This window comes from Vulpes lagopus, chromosome 10 (genome assembly GCF_018345385.1).
Source record: "Vulpes lagopus strain Blue_001 chromosome 10, ASM1834538v1, whole genome shotgun sequence".
In the NCBI taxonomy this organism is placed as follows: domain Eukaryota; kingdom Metazoa; phylum Chordata; class Mammalia; order Carnivora; family Canidae; genus Vulpes; species Vulpes lagopus.
Window position 1 is genome coordinate 79,181,712 of NC_054833.1, and position 22,347 is coordinate 79,204,058.

The 22,347-nt window shown below is 36.3% G+C and overlaps 1 protein-coding gene across 3 annotated transcripts in view; it reads left to right on the forward strand.

The window, feature by feature from the left end:
- FYB2 (FYN binding protein 2) overlaps window positions 1-22,347 on the forward strand; it is a 121,008-nt gene that overhangs the window by 53,893 nt on the left and 44,768 nt on the right. For 2 of the 3 annotated variants that reach the window (XM_041772392.1, XM_041772393.1), the window contains exons 5-6: window positions 10,831-10,931; window positions 21,669-21,703. In XM_041772392.1, the coding sequence (XP_041628326.1) occupies window positions 10,831-10,931; window positions 21,669-21,703 (136 nt within the window). The remainder of the gene's footprint in view (window positions 1-10,830; window positions 10,932-21,668; window positions 21,704-22,347) is intronic. The other variant, XM_041772394.1, reaches the window with a different exon arrangement.

The window sequence follows — 22,347 nt, forward strand, 5'->3', positions numbered from 1 at the left end:
ATTTGTGAATATTCTCTCCCATTTTTCTAAATTTTGTTGCTTAATATTTTGTTGATTGTTTTCTTCATTGTGTAAAATTTATCTTTCCAGAGAATCAGCTCTTATATTTGTTGATCTTTTCTATTGTCTTTTTATTTTATTTCCTCTTTAATTTTTGTAATCTCGGTCCTTCTACTAACTCTGAGCTTCATTTCTTCTTTTTCTAGCTTCTGGAGGGGAACGTAGGTTGTTCATTTGAGATTTTTGTTTCTTGAGGTAGGCATTTATCTCTATGAAATTTCCTCTTAGAACTGTTTTTGCTGCATCTCATAAGTTTATGTTGTATTTCCATTTTCATTTCTCTCAAGGTATTTTTTTTTATTTCTCTTTTCATTTTTGACCAGTAACATGTTCAATTTCTATAAAAATATATTTGTGAATTTTCCAATTTTTACAAATTTCTTTTTGTAATTTCTAGTTTTATACAATTGTGGTCAGAAAAGATCCTGGATATGAATTCAGTGTTCTTTAATTCATTAAGATTTGTTTTGTGGCTTAACATATGATCTATCCTGGAGAAGGTTCCAGTCACACTTGAGAAAAATGTATATTCTGCTACTTTTGAGGGGAATGTTCTTACATATCCGTTAAGTCCAACTGGTCTAATCTGTCACTTGTTACCTATGCGTTCATACATTTTCTTGTTACTGATTCATGCCCTTTTTTCCACATAAAAAAGTTCCTTCAACATTTTTGGTAAAGTTGGTTAGGTGGTGATGAACTCTTTTACCTTTTGCTGGTTTAGAAAACTCTATCTCCTCTTCAGGAGAGGAGATAATATTAATATTAACTTTGCCAGGTGGCATATTCTTGGTTGAAGTTTTTTTCTTCCAGCACTTTGAATAAATCATGACATTCCTTCTGGCCTATAAGGTTTCTACTGAAAATTCTGATAGTTTTATATGTGTTCCCTTGTATATAGTAAGTCGTTTTTTCCTTCCCACTTGCAGCATTCTCTTTATCTTTATTTTTTGACATATTAATTATAATGTGTCTTGGTGTGTCTCCTTGGGTTTATTTCATTTGGAACCTCTCTCATCTTCCTAGATCTACATGTGTCCCCCCACCACCACCACCCCGTGCCAGGTTAGGGAAATTTTCAGTAATTATCTCTTTTTGATCCTTTCTTTCTCTCCTCCTGGGAGCCCTATAACATGAACATTAGTCAGCTTGATGTTCTCCTAGAAATCCTTTAAGCTTTCTTAACTTCTTTTTCATTCTTTTTTCTTTCCACTGCTCTCATTGGGTAAGTTCCACTGTCATGTCTTTGAGGTCACTGATTCTTTTTCCTGCTTCATCTGCTCTGCTGTTGACCACCCTTACTGTACTTTTCGGCTCAGTTATTATATTCTTCAGCTTTGTGACTTCCATTTGGTACTACTTATATTTTCTCTTTGTTGAAGTTCTTACTATATTCATCCATTCTTCTGTAAGCTCAGTAAGCATCTTTCTGACCATTACTCTGAACTCTTTATCAGGTAGATTGCTTATCTCTATTCCATTAAGTTTTTTTTCTATGTTTTTATCTTTCAGGGTTTTTAAAAAGTTTTTTGAAACATATTCCTTTGTTTCTTCCTTTTTCTTGACTCTCTGTGTTGGTTTCTATACAGTAGACAACACAGCCACCTCTCCCAATCTTGAAGGAGTGGCCTCATGTAGGAGATAAACCTTATCATTCAATACTTCCCTAGTTCTTGGTGTTCTCCAAAACCTTTCTGATCATCCAAGCACCTTAGTATATTTTTAATAGGTCCTAGTGGTGAGGGCATGCTAAGACCTGTCAGTGTCCCAACGGGAAGGACCTCAGTCAGCACCCAAATTCAGGCTGATTAGGAACCAGATTCTTTGGCAGCTGATTTTAGAGTATGCAAATATCTACAGTCTATGTGACTATAAACATAAGCCCCACTGGCTACCAGAGTTGGGTAATCTGGAGATGTCCCCTGAGTGACTGTCAGAACAATCAGGGCTCCTGACGAATGTATAAGCTCCTTTTTGGGAGATACCTGTGAATTGTAGTGAGGCAGAGGAAGAGTACATAGATGGTGGCCACTGGCATATGTTCCCTGAGAGCCCCTCCATAGGCCTCTAGATGTGTAACACACCTGAAGCCTGGCCTCAGGCCAAAACTCCAAGACAAGCAAGTGGGCCTCTTTAACAATGTCTGGGGTTGTGTTTCAGTCTGATGGGTTTATACAATGCCCTAGGGATGACAACTTGCAAAGAACTGCCTCTCCGATTGTTACTGTCCTGTGAAACATAGAAACATAACCCCTCTGGCCAACAGAATCAGGTAATCAAGGGGCATTTTCTGGATAGCATCCACAAAAACTGTGGCACTAGACTAAAATATAGGGCATCAGAGGTGTATGAGAGCTCCCCTCTGAGAGATACTTGTATGCTGGAGCACAACAGAGGGAGAGCATAAAAATAGTACCTACCCTCCAAGGTCTCTGGAAGGGATCACAGTCACCTGTTAGATGTGTGTCAAAATTTATTTTTTAATATTATAATTTCTGTCTTCCAACATAATATTATTAGCACACTTTGGTGGATGCTTTTGTGCAGAGAGCAAATATTTCATTCAATATCCACAATATACCTTTAAATTAGATTTTATTATTACTATTTTATAGAGTAGGAAACTGAGATTAAGGTATTTACTCAGCACTTTATAATTAGAAAGCAGAAGAGCTAGGATTCTAGTTTATATCTGCCTGACCCCAAGTTTGTCTATAATTCTGTGCTGTCTCCCAATAATGTCTGTAGTCCTGGAGATAGACAGATATTTTAATAAATGTGGAAACAAAAAAAATGACACACAGATTTATTTAAATCATAGTTATTTCTTCCCTGTAATCCAAGTTCTTTATATTGACCCACACTGCATTAAACCAAGGCAGATTTCAGATCTGGTTTTAATGGACCTGGAAAAGGATAAAAGATATGCTCAGATAGTAAAAAAGAAGGTTTAAATACAACTACAATATCTTTTTTTCATCTTTAACATTAATCCTAGGACTGCCCCTCGGTAAAGACCATTGATCTGAGAGACACTTTTTTTATATTCAGTTGAAATTCTTTTTGATCATCTAAAGTCAGATACTTATTCATTTCTGACAAAAGTAGTCCAAGAAATTGATTAGACATCTTCTTTCAATTTTTCCACAAATTGTTTCTTATTAATAAAGTTAATTTACCATAGACCTGATGAGATTGTTAGGTCATTGGAGCATGAGATACATGGCATAGTCTATAATTTAAGAAAGTTTCTCTCGATTACTTTATGATAGGGGAGGGGAACAAAATAGGGGAGAAATTACTGATGCATTAGAGTTCATAATTTTTCCTTTTCAACAAAATGAACTATTCATACATCTTTAGAGAATATGATTTTTAAAAACTCAAAAATACTCAAGCTGGTCAAATGTGAGAAAACAATCAGATGGAATGTACTTGTGATAATAAATGGGGAAGAGAGGGGACAAGAAAAGAGAACTCTAACCTTGTCATTGTCTGTAACAGCAGGTATACTAATATACCTATAAACAGAAAAAAACAGGAAGAGTATAAAAATACTAACACCTCACTTGTGTTAAGTGGGAAGCTCATGGGTGATTCTTTTTCCTCCCTCTCATATGCTCCACATTTAGTGAAGTAGTCATTTTCCATTTGCTACCAATAGATAAAGTCCCCTTGATTTCACTCCTTAATTTCATTCTCTTTCTCCCTCCCACAGGCAACTTTTAATATGGATACAGAAATGTACCCATTGAGTATATAACTTATACTTTAACTACAAATTCTTATTTGTTAAAGATAGAGTATTTCACGTTTTTTTATAAATGGAATCTTATTATTCTGCAACATGATTTTTTCAAAGCTGTGTTTTCATATTCCACCTACATTGATGCATATGCATCTAGATTATTCAATATAATTGGATATTGTAGACACTCCATCATATGAACATATCACAATTTGTTCATGTGTTCCCTTTCTGAGGGACATTCCAGTCGTTTTGAATGTTCACCCTTTCAAGTGATGCTATAATAATCATCTCATATATATGAAACCAGATTTTCCCAGGTTATCTACTTAGAAATAAAATTGTAAACAACTTCAGTTTTACTAGATATTGAAAAACTATATTCCAAAATAGCTGTGCCAGTTTATACTCTCAAGCTAGTATAAAGTTCCAGTTTCTCCATATTCTTATCAAATGAAATATTATTTTGAAACTTTGGGATTCTTGCTTAAACTGATGGGTGTGAATTAATTTGCAGTGTCTTCATTCCATTTCCCTGTTTACTATATGGTTGTGATTTTTTTATTTTTTTTTGTGAACTTATTTTTATAAGCTACTCAAAATTTCTCTTCTGTGATGTCTGTAATATCCATTTGTCCAATTTTCTATGAGTACCTTTACTGAAGATAACATTTATTTCCAATACATCCATGTTTTAAATCCCATTATGTTTTTTTAACATTTCTTTTTATTTAAGTTCGATTTGCCAACATATAGTATAGCACCCAGTGCTCAGCCTGTCAAATGCCCCCCTCAGTACCCGTCACCCAGCTACCCCATCCCCCCACCCTACCCACCTCCCCTTGCACAACCCTTTGTTTGTTTCCCAGAGTTAGGAGTCTCTCATGGTTTGTCTCCCTCTCTAATTTTTCCCCCTCAGTTCCTTTTTTCCGATTACAAGAATTTCTAGTTGAATTGAGATAGTCTTTGTTATAGTTCACCATTAAGTATGATGTTTATTGGAGATTAGTTAAGAGAGTTTGTGTGGAATGGTTATTTTGCGTGTATTAAAATCTGGTTTTCCCTTATTGTTTCAGTGTGATTAATTACAATGGTAGATTTTCTGATGTTGAGCCATCATTGACATCCTGGAATAAATTTTAGTTGTCCTTGACTTAATTTTAATACTGATTAACTCATTTTTTATTTTTATTTTAGTATTTAGTGAGTTTGGACTAAAATCTTTTAAGTGAGATTGGGCTGTACTTTTAAATCTTTGGCTATGTTGCAGTCTTCATATCAAAAGTATACTGCACTATTAAAATGAGTAGGATAGCTTTTCTCCTATTCTCTGAAACTACTCATTCAAACTTGCTCATAAAACTATTTGGTGGTGGAGAAAGAGAGGGATGAATTGAGTGTAAAGGTAAGAGGAAGGGAGAGTGGGTGTGTGTACTATTGATTCAGGCTCATTAACGTTTTATTGGCCTATTAGGCTTTGTATGCAGTTTTTCAATCACTGGGGTAATTTTATATTTATAAATTTGCCAGTTTTCAGTGAAATTTCAAATTTATTAGCAATTTACTCAAATTATTATATGATTCGCTTATCATAAGGTTTCCTTCGATTTCTGAAAACTTAAATCTGTTTTTTAAATTTATTTATTCATGAGAAATACACAGAGAGAGGCAGAGACATAGGCAGAGGAAGAAGCAAGCTCTCCGCAGGGAGCCCAGTGAGGAACTTGATCCTGGGACCCTGGGATTATGCCCTGAGCCCAAAGCAGACTCTCAACCACGGAGTCACCCAGGCATCCCTGAAAACTTCAATCTAGCTCTAGTTTTGTTGTCTCTCTTATCCATAATTTGTGTGCGTATGTGCATATGGACATGTGTGTACATTCTCTCATTTTCTTGATCAGTTATGCTAAAGTATGGTCTAATATGAATAAACCTACCTAAGCTTTCTTTTGGTCAGTATTTGGTTTGCATCTCTTTTTCCATTAATTCATAAAGGAGCTTTGGTTTGCCTGGTGCATTTTTGGCAGGATTAGCTAGATTTTTACAACATGCAGGTACTATTTTATTAAAGTAATCTATCTGCATTTATTGTGATTCTTGATCTATTTGGATTTTTTGCATATTTTATGTTTTGAATATATTATGAAAATTTTACATGTATATTTTTTTCCTTTGCTGCCTTCTTTAGTATTTAAGTTTTCTCATTCTTTAGTCTCCTTCCACCAGTTGAAAAGTTAAATACTCTATTTCTATTCCTTTTAGTGGTTACAGTTAAATTTTGACATACAATTAACCTAAGTCTGGTAGGAATCAAAATCTCTCTCTTGCTCCTAAATGATACAAAGATATGAGACTAACTCTGATAAACCTCTCCCACTCTCTTTCATATTATTATTTAAGATTTTTAATTCCATAATGCTCTTAAACTTCTACAAATTTGTCATTTTTATAGTTGATACATATTTAGATTTACCAATAGTTTTATTTATTTATTTGATCACTATTATTTCTTTTTTAAAGTGAAATATAATTAACATATAGTGTCTTACTAGTTTCAGGTATTGGCCTGAATTTTCCTTTTTTATAGTGTCTTTGTTCGATTTTGGCTTCAGGGTCATACTGAGGTCATAGAATGAACTTGGAAGTTTTACTTTCTCTTTTGTTTTTTGAAATAGTTTGAGAAAAATAGATATTAGCTCTTCTTTAAATATTTAATAGATGGGCAGCCCTGGTGGCGCAGTGGTTTAGTGCTGCCTGCAGCTCAGGGCGTGATCCTTGGAGACCCTGGATCGAGTCCCATGTCAGGCTCTCTGTATGATGCCTGCTTATCGTGTCTCTGCCTCTCTCTCTCTCTGTCTCTATGAATTAATAAAATCTTTAAAAAAAAAATAAATATTCAATAGACTTCACCCTGAAACTCTCTGATCGTAGAATAGCAGACTGTCAAGGTATTTATTCCTAATTTAGTTTCTGAAGATGATATATCTCTTCAACTTTATCCATTTCTTCTAGGTTGTCCAATTTTTTCGTTTAAAATTGTTCATAATAGTCTCTTATAGTCCTTCGTATTTCTATACCATCATTTCTTACTCCCTCATTTCTGATTATATTTATTTAAGTCCTCTAGTTTTCTTGACAAATTTGGCTAAAGGCTCTGCTCTAATCTTTATTATTTGCTTCCTTCTACTAGCTTTGTGCTTTGTTTGTTGTTTTCCTAATTCTTTTAATTCTTTTAGGTATAAAGTTAGGTTGTTTGAGATTTTTCTTGTTTCTCAAGGGAGGCCTGTACTGCTGCATCCCAAAGGTTTTGGACCATTGTGTTTCATTTATCTCAATTTTTTTTTCTTCTTCTTCCTTTATTTCTTGTTTGAAGAAAATTCATTGTTTGGTAGCATATTGAATAGCCTTCTGTAGTTGTGTTCCTTCCAGATTTTTCTTATAATTGATTTCTAGTTTTATATTGTTGTGGTTGGAAAAAATCCTTGGTATGATTTCAGAGTTCTTAAATTTATTGAGACTTGTTTTCTGGCCTAATGTGATCTGTCCAGGAGAATCTTCCTTACATACTTGAAAAGAATGTGTATTCTGCTGTTTTAGATGAAATGTTCTGTATATCTCTTTTAGGTCCACTGGGTCAAATGTGTGCTTCAAAGCTACTGTTTCCTTGTTGATTTTCTGTCCGTCTGATCTATCCCTTGATGCAAGTGGCTGTTGAAATCCCCTGCTATTATTGTACTACTGTCGATTTCTACCTTTAAGTCTGTTAATATTTGCTTTATTTAGGTGCTTCAATGTTGGGTGCATAGATATTTATAATTGTTATAATTGTTAGATAATTGTTGGATTGATCTCTTTATCATTATGTAGGGCCCTTTCTTTTTTGCCAATCTTTGTTTTAAAGTCTGTTTTGTCTGATAAAAGTATTGTTGCCCTGGCTTTATTATTATTATTATTATTACTTTCATTTAAATAGCGTATGTTTTCCAGTCCTCCATTTTCAGTCTGGATGTGTCTTTAGTTCTGAAGTAAGCCTCTTATAGGCAGCATATACATGGGTTGGTTTCTATATCCATTCAGTCAGCCTGTGTCTTTTGATTGGAGCATTTAGTTTTCTATATGTTTTTGTAATTCTTTTTTCCTTTTTTTCTTCTCTTACTCTTTTCCCTTGTGGTTTGATGTCTTTATTTAGTGTTATACTTGTATTCCTTTCTTTTTATGTTTGTATCTGTTAAAGGTTTTCTATTTGTGGTTACTATTGGGTTCATATATAACATCTTAGGTGTTATAACAGTCTTTTTTAAAAGATTTTATTTATTTATTCATGAGACACACACACAGAGAGAGGCAAAGACACAGGCAGAGGGAGAAACAGACTCCTCACAGGGAGCCCATTATGGGACTTGATCCCTGGACCCCAGGATCATGACCTGAGCCAAAGGCAGATGCTAAACCACTGAGCCACCCAGGCATCTTTATAGCAGTCTTTATAAGTTGATGGTTGCTGAAGATGAAACACATTCTAAAAGGTCAAAATTTTTACTCCCCTCTCCATGTTTTTTGCATATGATATCATATTTTACATCTCTTTATTTTGTATATCCATTGACTGTTATTTGTAAATATAATTGATTTTATTACTCTTGTGTTTTAACTTTCATACTGGTTTTATCAGTGACTAATCCACTACCTTCACTATATGTTTGCTTTTACCTGTGAAATTTTTTCCTTTAATGATTTTCGTCTAGTCATGGTCTTTTCTTTCTATTCAAAGTATCACCTTTAACATTTCTTGTAAATCTGATTTAGTGGTGATGAACTCCTTTAACTTTAATTTGAGAAATTTTTTATCTATCCTATTCTAACTATTCCTATTCTTCTATTTCTCCTATGATAACCTTGATGGGTTAGGCTATTCTTGGTTACAGGATTTTTTTTCTCAGTATTTTGATTATATCACTGAGTTTCCTTAATCTATTCTCATTTTTTAATTTTTTTCTTTTTGTTGTTCAGCTTTGGTGCTTTCGGTCACCCTGTGCTCCAGATTGCTGATCTGTTCTTCTGCATCCTCTAATCTGTTGTTGACTCCCTCTTGTGTTTTTTTTTAAGGGAGGAGGGGCAGAGGGAGAGAGGGAATCCTAAGCAGGCACCATGCCCAGTGTGAAGCCCACTGGCAGGCACCATTTCTCCTCCCTTCCCTCACTCTAGATGGCCAGACACTTGGAACCAGCTCTAAAACTCTTCATCTGACTTGCTAGTACTACAGACCCACCCCATCCAACCCACCTACCTCAGCAGGTCCCTTCAAAGCAGCTCCTGCCTAACCATACCCTGTGCATGGCCCAGCAGAAACAAGTATCATTCCAAAGTGATTTCTGCCTTGGGAAGGAGGGGATTTTAACTTCTTTGAAAGATTTGATGCATTTCAGCAAGGATCTGTGAGCAATAAATATGTGTACTGGTATGCTGAAAAAATCTTTGTTTCTCCCTCACTTTTAATGACAATTTAGCTAGAAGATAATTTGATACTGATGTCTCCTCTCTCCTTAGCCCATAAGATATTATCCACAATCTCAACCACCAATTGCTGCTAATGAGAAGTCCCTTGACAGTCTGCTATTCCTCAGTAATCTATCTTTTCTCTCACAGAGATTTTACATTTTTCTTTTTTCCTTTGACTTATGCTAACTTATTACAAAGTGTATGAGCGTGGATTTATCATTATTTTTTATTGTTGAAGCTGACTCAATAGAAGAATTTATGTTCCTTTTCAATGTTAAAAGCCTTAGTTATTATCATGTGAATACTGACTCCTTTTCACCTTTTTTCTTTTTCCCTTTTAGAATCCCTAGTCTATGTATGTTGAACCTTTTCATTCTACCTCCCCCACTGTTAACTTCTCTTTTAATATTTTGCATCTCTTCATCTCTGCATGCTACATTCTGAGTGACTTCCTTAGATCTAACTTATTCCCCAATTCTCTCTTCTGCTGTGTCTAGTCTACTTTTCAACCTCTACATTAAATTTTTATTACAAGAATTAATGATTTCTGTAAGCCCTTTCTCCTGTCCCTAAATCTATGTTCTTATTTCACACCCTTGGAGTTTTTTTGTTTTGTTTTTTACCTAATGGCTTTTATCCCTTACTTTATTTCTTTGAACATTTTTTAAAATGCTTCTTTTAAAGTCACTTTCATCTCATTCTGTTATTTAAGTCTGTCATTCTGTTATATCTTCTATCTGTGGTAGCTCATCTGTGTGGCTTGTGGGTTTCTTGGGTATTTTCTTTTTTTTTACTACAAGCTTGTTTTAAGTGGGAATTGTTTTCTTTAGCAACCATAGCTGCCTTGGGTTATAGAAGCATCTTTACAGAGTGATTTCAGATTTGCCTTACAAAAGACAGTTGAGTTGCAAGCACCATTTTGTCTCTGTGTCTCTGAGATACAGTATACATTTAGAACCCCACCTGTATTTGGTGCTGGGTTTTCAAGTTTCTGATTTCTCATGGGAGATTCTTTTAGCTCCAGCAATCATAGCTGGATAGCAGAGAAGTACACACATATGTTTTACAATTTGTTTAACAGATGAAATGGCATTTTGTGACTCTGAACTTTATGATGATAGCTTGGTTCTAGCTTCACATTCACATGAGGCCTGTGGCTCAGACTTAACTTCTGACTCAGTAAGTATATCCTCAGCCACCCCGTCATTAGGATTTTTCTTTATCTGTCTCAGTTTCCTTTTGCATGTAATTCTCACCTTCATCTTTAGTTGTGCTTTCCTCTCTATATCTGGCACCTGGAGACTTTATTGATTTCTAGATGAATTATATATTCTTCATATAATTTTTCGCATTGTTATATTTTTCAGAATTTCTGTATTTTTAGAGTAGGGGTGGTATGCCTTTCATATAGGTTTAAATCACCATATTTGTCAGGCATATTCTTTAATGAAGAAAAAATACAAAAAGTTTTAAAATATGTGGAAAGCAATGTTTTAAGTAACCGTTTTTTCCATGTTTCTCAGTGCTGAATTTGAAGAACCACATAATTATGAGGCAACAATTTCATATCTGAAACACTCTGGCAACTCCATTAACCTGTGCACTGCAAAAGAAATTGCTGATTGTAAGTCTGCTAAGCCAATTAATATTGTAACCCTGTGTGGAATGAAAATGTGGCAAAAATGGTATTTTCCCTCCAGCTAACTATAAGTTTAAAAATTCACAGCCATGCTGCCCTACCATCTCATTTCTATTTTTTTCCTTGCCTGGTCTCTTAAAAATATAAATAAATCCAGTTGGGCATCAATGCTATCTCACAACTCCTAGTGCTGCCTTCTCTCTACCTCTTCTATTCTCTCCTTCACCAATCTACTTAGATGCCTTGCCTTCTGTAGATATGTAGGAGGGAAAATCAAGATATGGTGATTCATTTTTCTTCCTTCTCCCATAGAAACTTCATCTCTCTCTTCCTGTGGTGTCTTTCTTGAATTCCCCTGGTAACTCCGTGTGTGGAGAGAGAGATAACAGACTATGAGAATTAGGTCCCTGTGTTTAGTCTGAATAGGAGCAGAGAATTCATTTAATGGATCTGACCACTGGTTCAGAGCTAAGTCTTCCTGCCTCTGGTATTGCCGACAAAGCTCAGACCTTTCTATGAAGAAAGAGACCCTGTCAGGTAAGAAAATGAAGAAGCAGGGACTCATAACATTTCTACAAGTTTCTGTGCCTTTGTTCTGTCTGTAGAATAAGCCGATTCTCTACAAAAAGCATAAATATTTGTGCTGAAATAAATGGTATTTTCTGAACCTATACTGTGAGCCATGGTTCTGTAGTAGGTTCTCTCTGTGCATCCCTGCTGATACAGCAGTTTTATTAGCCCACTTTTTGAGACAGGAAACTGAGGAAAAAAGAGGTTGAGTTGTGCATGGTCACATGAGGAGTATATGATAGAGCTATAATGTGAAATGGGCTCAGACTGCCTCCAAGATGCATGCTCTTTTCACAGTTTTATGCTGCTTCCCGTTCAAGTATGTTTTGCTTTCCTGGAAGGAGCGTTAGAGACAGATCATCTGATTTTACTTCTTTATTGCATGAAGAAAAAGCCCAAGAGTCTGGGAAAAGTCATTTGCCTGGGAATATATACATAAGAGGTTTGTAGGGTAATGAGTTAGAATCTATTGAAATTTCCCTTCCCTCCTCTCCCCCCGAAGAAATAAAGCATTGAAGAACTACCAGAAAAGCTCACTCTCTCTTTCTCTTAGATTGGGCAAAGTCTATATTTCCAATATGGTTTATAAAATACTAGTCATAAGACAAGCAACTGCTGTCCCCTCTCATCCCTATATGGAAATATTGTTCCATTCTTGAGGTGTCTGGACACTTGCGTCAGAATACGGCTTCTCAGATTCTAACACTTGAAATATGAATCACCAGGGAATCTCGGTTAACATATTCTGGTTCAGTAGCTGTGAGGTTAGAACTTCTAACAAGTTCCCTGGTGGTGCTGACACTGCTGGTTTACAAACCATGCTTTGAATAGAAAGGCTGTGGGCCCCATTTGGACTAAATTCCAACTGCATGCCTTTCTACAAAGGGTTTATAGGGCTATTTAGATGCTCTAGTCAGAGCCTATAGCTTCTCTTTCTGGATACATGAGACGCTCAGAATGCCCCCTCTCAAGTGGCTGTCTGAGGTTCTGCTTGAGCCTCTTCTCTAAGTCCCAGGCCAGACTGGGCTACAGAGAAAGACTGGGACAAGACAGACTGGGCTGCAGGGAGAACAGTCATGGGGGGTGGTATGGGTGGGATTTGGACATATGCAAGGCCCCTTGTCATGTAGGGTAAAGCTGAGGATTGAAAATGGGAGGCTAGACCAGAGACCTGCATTTGTTCTACCCAGGCCATATATGTTCAAGGTGGGCCTGCCAGTGGACATCACCTGAAGTAACCAAAGAAGGAGCCACTAACTCAAGCCTCCCTTCAGCCTTTCACTGAGGGATTCCTCATATACTTCATAAAGAAGCAAGTGTTTATGCTGAAGGATAAAGGGCTCAGAAAATAAGCCACTGATGCAATTGAGAGTAACAGAGCATAGGGTAGCAGAAAGGGAGGCAAGTGGGAGACTAGTGAGGGTGGCAATGGTGTCTTTCTGGCTAGAGAGAAAATCCTGATGGGAAATAGGAATAGCCTGCCAGGACTGAAGAAACTGAAGAACTACAGCCTGGGATCAAAAGGATCCTGTTACTTATCCCCACCCCTTTCCTTGTTCCTCTTTAAAGGGCCAGGATGCAGTTACCCTAAAGGAAAAAAAGAAGAAGAAAAAGGGAGTGAGCTATTTTACCCCCACTTGTACTTATTCATTTGACTATTTCCCCATTTACCTTCCATTATCTTTGTACCACTTACTGGATGAATGACATCTGAACCTTAGTGTCTTCGTCTATAAAGTGCATATAATACTTCCTTTGTGGTGGTGTTCTGAGAGTTTGGTAAAATAATACATTTAAAGTCAAGTTACATTCTGTTTCTGGAAAGATGGAGCATATATACTTTTCCCAATTCCCCTTGATAAGTACAACTAAAACTGTTGGATATTATATGTGAAAGAAACCTATGAAAACTAGAAGACTCTGAAAAGATGGAAATAAGAAGATAGACCAGCTAGAGACCTAGGAACTCAAGGAAGAATAGGTGATGAGTTCCTTAGGTTTTCTTCTTGGCTCATATATTCCAGACTTGGAGATAAAGAAGCTGGCAATCCAGAAATACCAGTGGGTACAAACAGAAACATCTTCAGCAAAAGCCTGTTCTCTCTAGCTAAAGGACCAGAAAAGGGGCAGCCTAAAAAAACCAGAAAGCCTCTAGACAATAACTGTTATACTCCAGCCAAACATCACAGAAAAAAAAAAAAAAAAAAAACCTGGCTCCACCATACCAGCCAATGCTGAATGGGGAGCCTAGACACTTACCCTCATTAGGCTGCCATTATGTACCCCTAACCCCTCCCCTGAGATGGTGCAGAGAAGCCAAGTCAGAAGCTAGGACTTTCATCCCCTCCAGGAGTAACAAAATTCCACCTACAGTGAAGATCTCATGGGGAGCTTGCATTCCATTATGCCACCCAGCAGTAACAAGATGTCCCTTCTGCTTCCTATTGGGCTGGTGTTAGAGAGGACCTAGCAAAGGATCAGGACTTTCACAACTATCCAGCAGTAAGGAGGCCAAATGGGGAACAATAACAAGCACTCCTACCACTCTTAACCAGGGTGTTTTCAGAGAAGCTGAGTGGGGAACTGGAGTGCCCACTCCTAACCAGGAGTAGTGAGGATCCCTGTCCTCACTTGGGTATCGGGAGTCCAAGAAGTAGAGAAACTAGATGTGTACTCTCAGCTGACAGGAAAAAAATGTCATCCCATTTCTATCACCAGGAAAAGCCAACTAAAACAGAAGCTTTAAATAATACCCACAGTATCATAACAAAATACTTAAAATGTCCAGGTTTCAATAGAAAATTACTCATTATACAAGAACCAAGAAAGTCTAAACTTGAATGAGATGAGATGATCAGTAGATGCCAACATTGAGACAACTGAAGTATTAGCATATTCTGACAGACTTTAAGTAGCTGTTAATATTTCAGCGAAGAATTATGAACATGATTGAAATATTAAAAAAACAGAGTTTTACTCTATTTTTAGAAGAAACAGAATATCTCTGCAAAGAAATGGAAGATGTGAAGAAAAAGAAATAGAAGCTTAGAAGTGAAGAATATAATAAGAAAAATTAAAAGCTTACTGGATGGGCTCAATAGCAGAATAGGGAGAGTAGAAGCATCCATAAACTTGAGGGAAATGATTGAAATTACCTAATCTGAACAAGAAGGAGAAAATAGACTGGGGGAAAAATAATGAATAAAGCTTCAAGGACCTGTAGAACTATTATGAAAGCCTTAAATTGTAGTACTGGAAATAAAGGGGAAAGATGCTACTAAAAAAGTACTTGAAGAAATTGAAAACTTCCCCCAATTTGGTGAAAGACATTAAACAAAAGATTGAAGAAGCCAAGAAAATCCCAAACAGGACAAACCCAATCCACACAAAAACATAATCAGACTTCTAAAAATAAAATGTAAAAAACTTGAAAGCAGCAAAAGAAATGATACATTACCTATAGGTGAAAAACAATTTGAATGACTGAATTTCTCATCAGAAACCATGAAGGCCAGAAGAAAGTGGCACAACATTTTTCAAATACAAGAAGAAAAGAACTATCAATCCAGAATCCTATTACCAGTGAAAATATCTTTCAAGATTGAAGGGGAAATCAAGACATTCTCAGATGAAGGAAAACTAAGAAGATTTGTTCCAGCAGACCTATCTTAAAAGAATGACTAAAGGAAGCTTTCTAGGCAGAAAAGAAATGATAAAAGGAAGAAATTTGAAGCATCAGTTCAGGAGAAAGAATAATGGAAAGAATACAAATGTGAGTAAATGTGACATATTTCCCCTCTTTTGAGTTTTTAAAATTAAGTTTGATGATTGAAGCAAAAACTCTTAACACTACCTGGTTTAGTTCTAAATGTTTACAAAATAAATACAAAAACCCATTATAAGGAAACAGTTAAGGGACACAGAAGGAAATAAGGTTTCTATACTCCATGTAAACTGGTAAAATGTCCATACCAGTAGAACTGTGATTTTATGTGTATATATAATGTCATCCCTAGAGCAACCACTAAGACAACTATACAGTGAGATTAATAATTTTTTTAAAACTACTATAGATAAATAAAAAATAATTCTAAAAATGTTCAGGTAACTCACAAGAAAGCAAGAAATATCAAACAAAGAAGCAGAACATGGAATAAACAGTAAATAAAAAATAAAGGGCAGACTTAAGTCATAATAAATCAATAATTGCATTAATTACATTAAATATAAATTGCCTAAATATGCCAATTAAAAAAGATGGATTAGCAGATGTAAATTTAATCTAAAAATGTAAGTGTGGCTATTAATAACTGCTAAAGTAAACCTCAGAGCAAAGAAAATTACAAGAGATGCAAAGACATTATGTAATGATAATAGGGTCAATCCATCAAGAAGACAAAACAATCCTAAATGTGTGTGCACCAGGCTCCAGAGCTGTAATATATGTGACACACAAACTGAAATAAGAAATAGACAAATGGACTCATAGTTTGAAACTTTAACACCCCTCTCTGCACATTGACAGAACACCTACTCAGAAAATCAGCAAGAATACAGAAGAATTCATCAACACCATCAAGCAACAGGATCTAATTGACATCTATAGAACATGCAACAGAAGCAGAATACATATACTTTTCAAGCACCCATAAACATATACCAAGGTAGACCATATTCTGGGCTATAAAACAACACATTTTGAAAAAAATTGAAATCATGATGTATTTTCTGACCACAATGAAATCAAACTGGAAATCAGTAACTAAAAGATAACAGAAAGCTCTCTCAACACTTAGAAACAAAGCCACACATTTCTAAAGGAAAATAAAAATATATATTGAATGAATGAAAATGAAAATATGTCAAAATCTGCAGGACACAGTCTAAGGAATGCAGAAGAGAAATTAATATCACTAAATGCTTACACTAAAAAAGAAGAAAATCCTTAAGTGTAAGATCCTACCTCAAGAACATAGAAAAAGAAGAGAAAATAAATCTAAAGTAAGTGGAAGGATGGAAAGAATAAAGATTAAGAACAGAAATAAATGAAATTGAAGACAGAAAAGCAGTAGAGAAAAATCAATGAAAGCAAAAGCTTGTTCTTTGAAAAGATCAATAAAATCGACAAACCTCTAGCAAGACTAACAAAGAAACAGAAGACACAAATGAACAGTATCATGAATGAAACAAAGATATCATTACAAACTCTACAGACATCAAAAGGACCATAAGAGGATATTATGAACAATTCTACATATCTAAATTTGACAACTTAAAGATGCAACATTCCTCAAAAAAGCTCAAACCACTCAATATTAATCACTTGAATAGCCCTGTAACTTTTATGGACACTGAAGCCATAATTTTGAAACTACCAAAAAAGCTAGAACACAATATGTTAACTATACTGGAATCAAAATCTAAAAATTAATTAATTAATAAAACATAAAACTTGCAAAAAGACCATCTCAAAGTCTAGGGCTGTTCAACTGGAGAATTCTACTAAGTGTTTAAAAATGAATTAACACCAATTCTACTCAATCTTTCCAAGAAAAATGGAAAAGGAGGAAACACTTACTGATTCATTTTGAGAAACTGGTACTGCCCTCATACCAAACCCAGACAGAAGCACTGCATAAGAAGAATGCTGCAGATTAACATCCTTCATAAGTATAGTCATAAGAATCCTTAGCAAAATATTAGCAAATAGAATTTAGCAAGATATAAAATAGAATTATGCCATGACCAAATGCTGTTCATTTCAGGGATGCAAAGCTAGTTCAATATTCAAAAATCAATCAAAATCAATCAATAAAGTTCTTATTGACAGCCTAAACAAGAAAAATCACAATCCTATCAATCTATGCAGAAAAAGCATTTGACAAATTCAATTACTATTTATGATTTTTAAAAACCCTCAGAAAAATAGAAATAGAGGGTAATTTCTTCAACTTGAAAAAAAGAGCATAAAAAAAAAAAAAAGGCCTATAGCTAACATGATACTTAATGGAGAAACCTTAAATACTTTCCCCCAGAGACTGGGAACAAGGCAAGGATGTCCACTCTTACCACTCCTATTCAACATAGTGCTCCAAGTTCTAGTCAGTGTAATAGGTCAAGAAAAGGAAATAAAAGATATTCAAATCAAACTGTTCTGGGGCTCCCTGGGTGGCGCAGCGGTTTAGCGCCTGCCTTTGGCCCAGGGCGCGATCCTGGAGACCCGGGATAGAGTCCCACGTCGGGCTCCCGGTGCATGGAGCCTGCTTCTTCCTCTGCCTGTGTCTCTGCCTGCCTCTCTCTCTCTCTCTCTATCATTAATTAATTAATTAATTAATTAATTAATTAAAAATTTAAAAAAAAATAATTGTCCTTATTTTCGGATGACAGAATTACCTAGGTAGAAAATCCCAGGGAATTTACCAAAAACAGAAAAAGTTCTTAGAGTTCCTCTTAAAGTTCTTAGTTCTTAATAAATGAGTTCAGCAAGGTCACAGAATACAAGATAAACATGAAGCCCTATTTCCATGGACTAGCAATGAACACACTAAAATTGGGAAATGAGTTCAATCTTTTTTTTAAGATTTTATTTATTCATGAGAGAAACACAGAGAGAGGCAGAGACACAGGCAGAGGGAGAAGCAGGCTCCATGCAGGGAGCCCGACATGGGACTCAATCCCAGGTCTCCAGCATCATGCCCTGGACTGAAGGCAGACACTCAACTGCTGAGCCACCCAGGCATCCCCTAAAATTGGAAAATAGTATAATATTCAAAATAGCTAAAGAAAGAGAAATACTTAGGTTTGAATCTAACAAAACATTACAAGACTTAAATTTTGGAAACTACAAATTGCTGACGGGATAATTCAAATAGTTACATTAATAAATGTGAGAGATATGCCATGTTTATGGATTGGAAAACTCTATGTAGAAAAAATATTCTCCCCAGGTTGATAGACAGGTTTACTGTAATTCCTATAAAAAAATCCCAGCCAGGTCTTTTGTAAATATTGACAAGATTATTCTAAAATGTATATAGAACAGCAAAGGAACTAGAATAGCTAAAATAAAAAAACAACTTTGAAAAAGTAAGAGGTAGCAGACTACCTAATTTCAAGAATTACAGCTCTAGTAATCAAAACTGTGTGGCATTGATGGGGAAGGACACACAGCATGATGGAACAGAATTAAGAACCCAGAGCTACACAAATGCACAAATACACAACTACACAAATGCAGCCAACTGATTTTTTTTTTTTTCACAAAATTGTAAAATGGAATTTAATGGGAAAGATAGGCTTTCATGGTATTGGAGCAACTGAATAGCCACAGGTAAAAATAAAATAAATATCAATGTAAGTCTCACATATTCTACAAAGTTTAACTCAAAATGGATATTTCTTTCATTCTCTGCCCACCAAGGGTGAGGAATCTAAATTATAACTTTCTGGAGGAAATGGGAAGAGGGAGGGAAGAAAAGAAAGGGAAGGATGATGCTGTTAGCTTTTACTGTCACCATTGCATGACTTTGTCCTTTGAACAATGTCAGGAAAACAAAGACCATCTCCTTGGGGGTGCACAGCTCAGCACTAGTGCCTTTCTGAGGCTTTGCCCTTTTATCCAGAATGTGGGTAAGCAGGATTTAGGCTATTCTAGAAGCTCTGCAGAATTGTTCTCAGAGGTAATCTAGACCAGCCATTCAAACTGTGCTTCCTAGGCCCTAGGACTGTTCTGAGAGGTACTGGAGACTCCTGAGGATAACATCAACTAGAGAAGTTCTACGTATGCTCATGAGCAATATTCCATTTAAACGAATGATTCTGTGGCTGGAAGGAAGTTTGAAAACCATTTGCTAATAGAGTGACCTTGGGCAAGTTACTTCACTCTTTGGGCATCTGTTCCTCATCAGTGAAATGTGGTGTCGGTATTGATTATTGTATGAATTAAGTGAAATCACACATTTAAACACAGCATAGTGCCTGCTATCTGTAAGTATAAAAAATGTTATCTGCTTTTTATTACTGTTTTTATATTTTTAGTAATAGTCTCCTCACCCCTTGGTTTTCCAAGGTCATGCAGGGAGTTAGTACATGGAGAAAAAGCCAAAGGCCCGCAAGCTGCAGTCATGTTATGGTGCTAGCAGTTGGAGGGTGCTGAGGACCATCTTCTGATGTGTGTCCTTTTTTCCCCAGCTAGAAGAAAGCTCTTCAGGGGAGAGAGTGGGTTCCAGTGCTGTGGGTTGCATCCTCCTCTTATGACTCATTTTCCATTCCTGAGCCCCTGAGGTACAATCCTTTGTCCTTTATATTCCTTCCTTGGGAGCAGGTTGTGATGGCAAAACTTATCTTTGAAAAACCTCTACTTTGTTTAAAAAAATGCATACTCAAATTACGAATGCATTTTTCAGTGGGTATTTTTGCGTACTAGCCTTGGTAAGTAAGGTTCCTCTGAGACTTAGTTTCTCCATTTCTAAGACAAAATCATATCACCTCTGTCCCCAGGTAGCAATGAGAAGCAAGAAGATCATGATTTATTAATTCTTTGAAAACCAAAGAATGCTAAATTGGGAGAGGGAAATTATCATTTTTAAAATTGGAAAAGAAATCCATATTTGGAATAGAGATGGAGCAAATGCATCATAAGCAAATATTTATTATGTGTTAATAACTAAACAAAGCTTTTAATACAAGAATAGCAAAATAATACATTTTGATTCAAAAATCAGTAAAAATAAAAGTGTACAATGACTCAAGTTGAAGTGCATAGCATTAATCATTCACAGAGAATTTTATGTGTTTGTGTCAATCATGTGCAGACAGTCCCTAAAGAAAACCTAGGATTTCATTTATTTTATCAATGGATTTTCTGTGTAGAACAATAATGGTTTCAAAATGCAACACAAGGGGCACCTGTTAAGCATCCAACTCTTGATCTCAGCTCAGGTCTTGATCTTGATTCAGGTCTCAATCAGGGTCTCCATGTTGGGCTCCACACTGGGCATAGAGTCCATTTTTTAAGAAATGCAACCTGTTTTTTGGTCACTTTTCTGAACTGAAGCTTCAGAACCGTAGCAGCAAGAAAGAGAAGAAAAACAGGGGGAGTCCTACTTATTGTGCACACATATTCATTAATAGTAGGGGAAAACTTTTATAGATGACATTTCTTTTTTTAAAAAAAGACTTTATTTATTCATGAGAGAGAGAGAGAGAGAGAGAGAGAGACAGGAGCCCCATGTGGGACTCAATCCAGGACCCCAGGATCATGCCCTGAGTCTAAGGCAGGCGCTCAACCGCTGAGCCACCCACATGCCCCTAGATGACATTTCAGCAAAGAAAAATCAAATAAGCAATTTTATTTTTAAAAAAATCACTTTCTATACAACATCTGGTGCTCTGCTAGATATGTCCCATTTCTTACATCATCTCCTTTAATCTCCCCGTTAACTGTGTAAAGCAGGTACTAATTGACTGCATTTCTCAAATGAGCAAATCAAGTCTCAAGAAAATGAAGTAATTTGTCTGTAATCCCACAGGTAGGAAGTGGTAGGACTGAGCTCTGAACTCACATTCTTGCTACTTTTTGTGTTTGTTAATAATTAAGGTTGGCATCATCTCATTCAATAAAATCCACAGAACTATCAGAAAAAAAATCAAAAGGAATTCAAACCTTTGTGGGTGGCCAGTCTCCTCTTTTCAAGCTGTACTAGGGGAAAAAAAAAAAAACAGTCACAGAGAAAAACACTTACAAGCCTAAAATGGAGTTCATTTTGTTGAAGTGGGATCTAGGCTCTTTTTGGAGGGGGAATTTTTTTCCCTTCCCTTTTCTTCCAAGTTCCCCTTAGGATTGCAACCACTGAGTTTCAATGCCGTCTCTTAAGCATGGAGTATCTATCTATTTACCGAGACAGGAAACAGATTATTCACGTGTTTTCACTGACCATACATTCCATCCTAGAAATCCCCAGAGAGATGAAAGCCAGGATCAGTGACCCGAGAATTCCCCAAACCACACACACAAAGCCCCACATAGATCCATGTTCTGAAGGTTGAGAAAACTGAATTATGCAGCCCTTCATAATTGCTTGAATCCTGGGTGCTGTAAGAAATGGGTGAATAAACTGTCTTTGATATGATTCTTTTTCATATTTATTTTAGCAACTTATGAAGTTGAAATTGAAGAACCTCAAAAGGTACTGTTTCCTCTTTTTAGAACTTTATAACTACAGCAGGTATACAGAATTGACTGTAAAGTAGTTTCTTTTACGAGCAAAGAGAAAGGTCTTTCTTTGTTTTTGGTTCCTACTCCCCCCAAACCCCCCACCTCCTATTCCTGAGGCTTTTCCAAGACTCCAGCTGCTAAGACTCTGTAGCCTGTAATAACAGAGATAGAAGAGGTGGTGTGGGGGGGAGGGAGAAGCTGGTCCTAATCCATTCCCGGCCCCTTATCTATGGCGGCCAGCATCAACTAGCCTTTAATAACGGTCCCTTCAGAGACAGGAGTGCTGTGACACAAGCCAAATTTGTATATTCTGTGCTTTCATAAGAATGACCAGCCCTCTGAAGGCACATTTTCTGGCTCCTGGTGGGCACAGTGCTAGGTGCCACTTTGGAGTGACTTGATTAGGGCCCAAACAGAGTCCCTGCTGGCCTCAATCCCAGCTCCTGCCTGTGTGATCTTGAACCTCCATTTCTTCACCTGTAAAATAGAGATAATAGAAGTTGCCCACATCTGAGGTCATTATGAGAACGAGAGTAAGGTAAATTCAGGTAGACAGTTTGACAGTAAATGCCCGCATCTCTTCCAACATTTTACCTCTCGGAGCTCCAGTTGTGT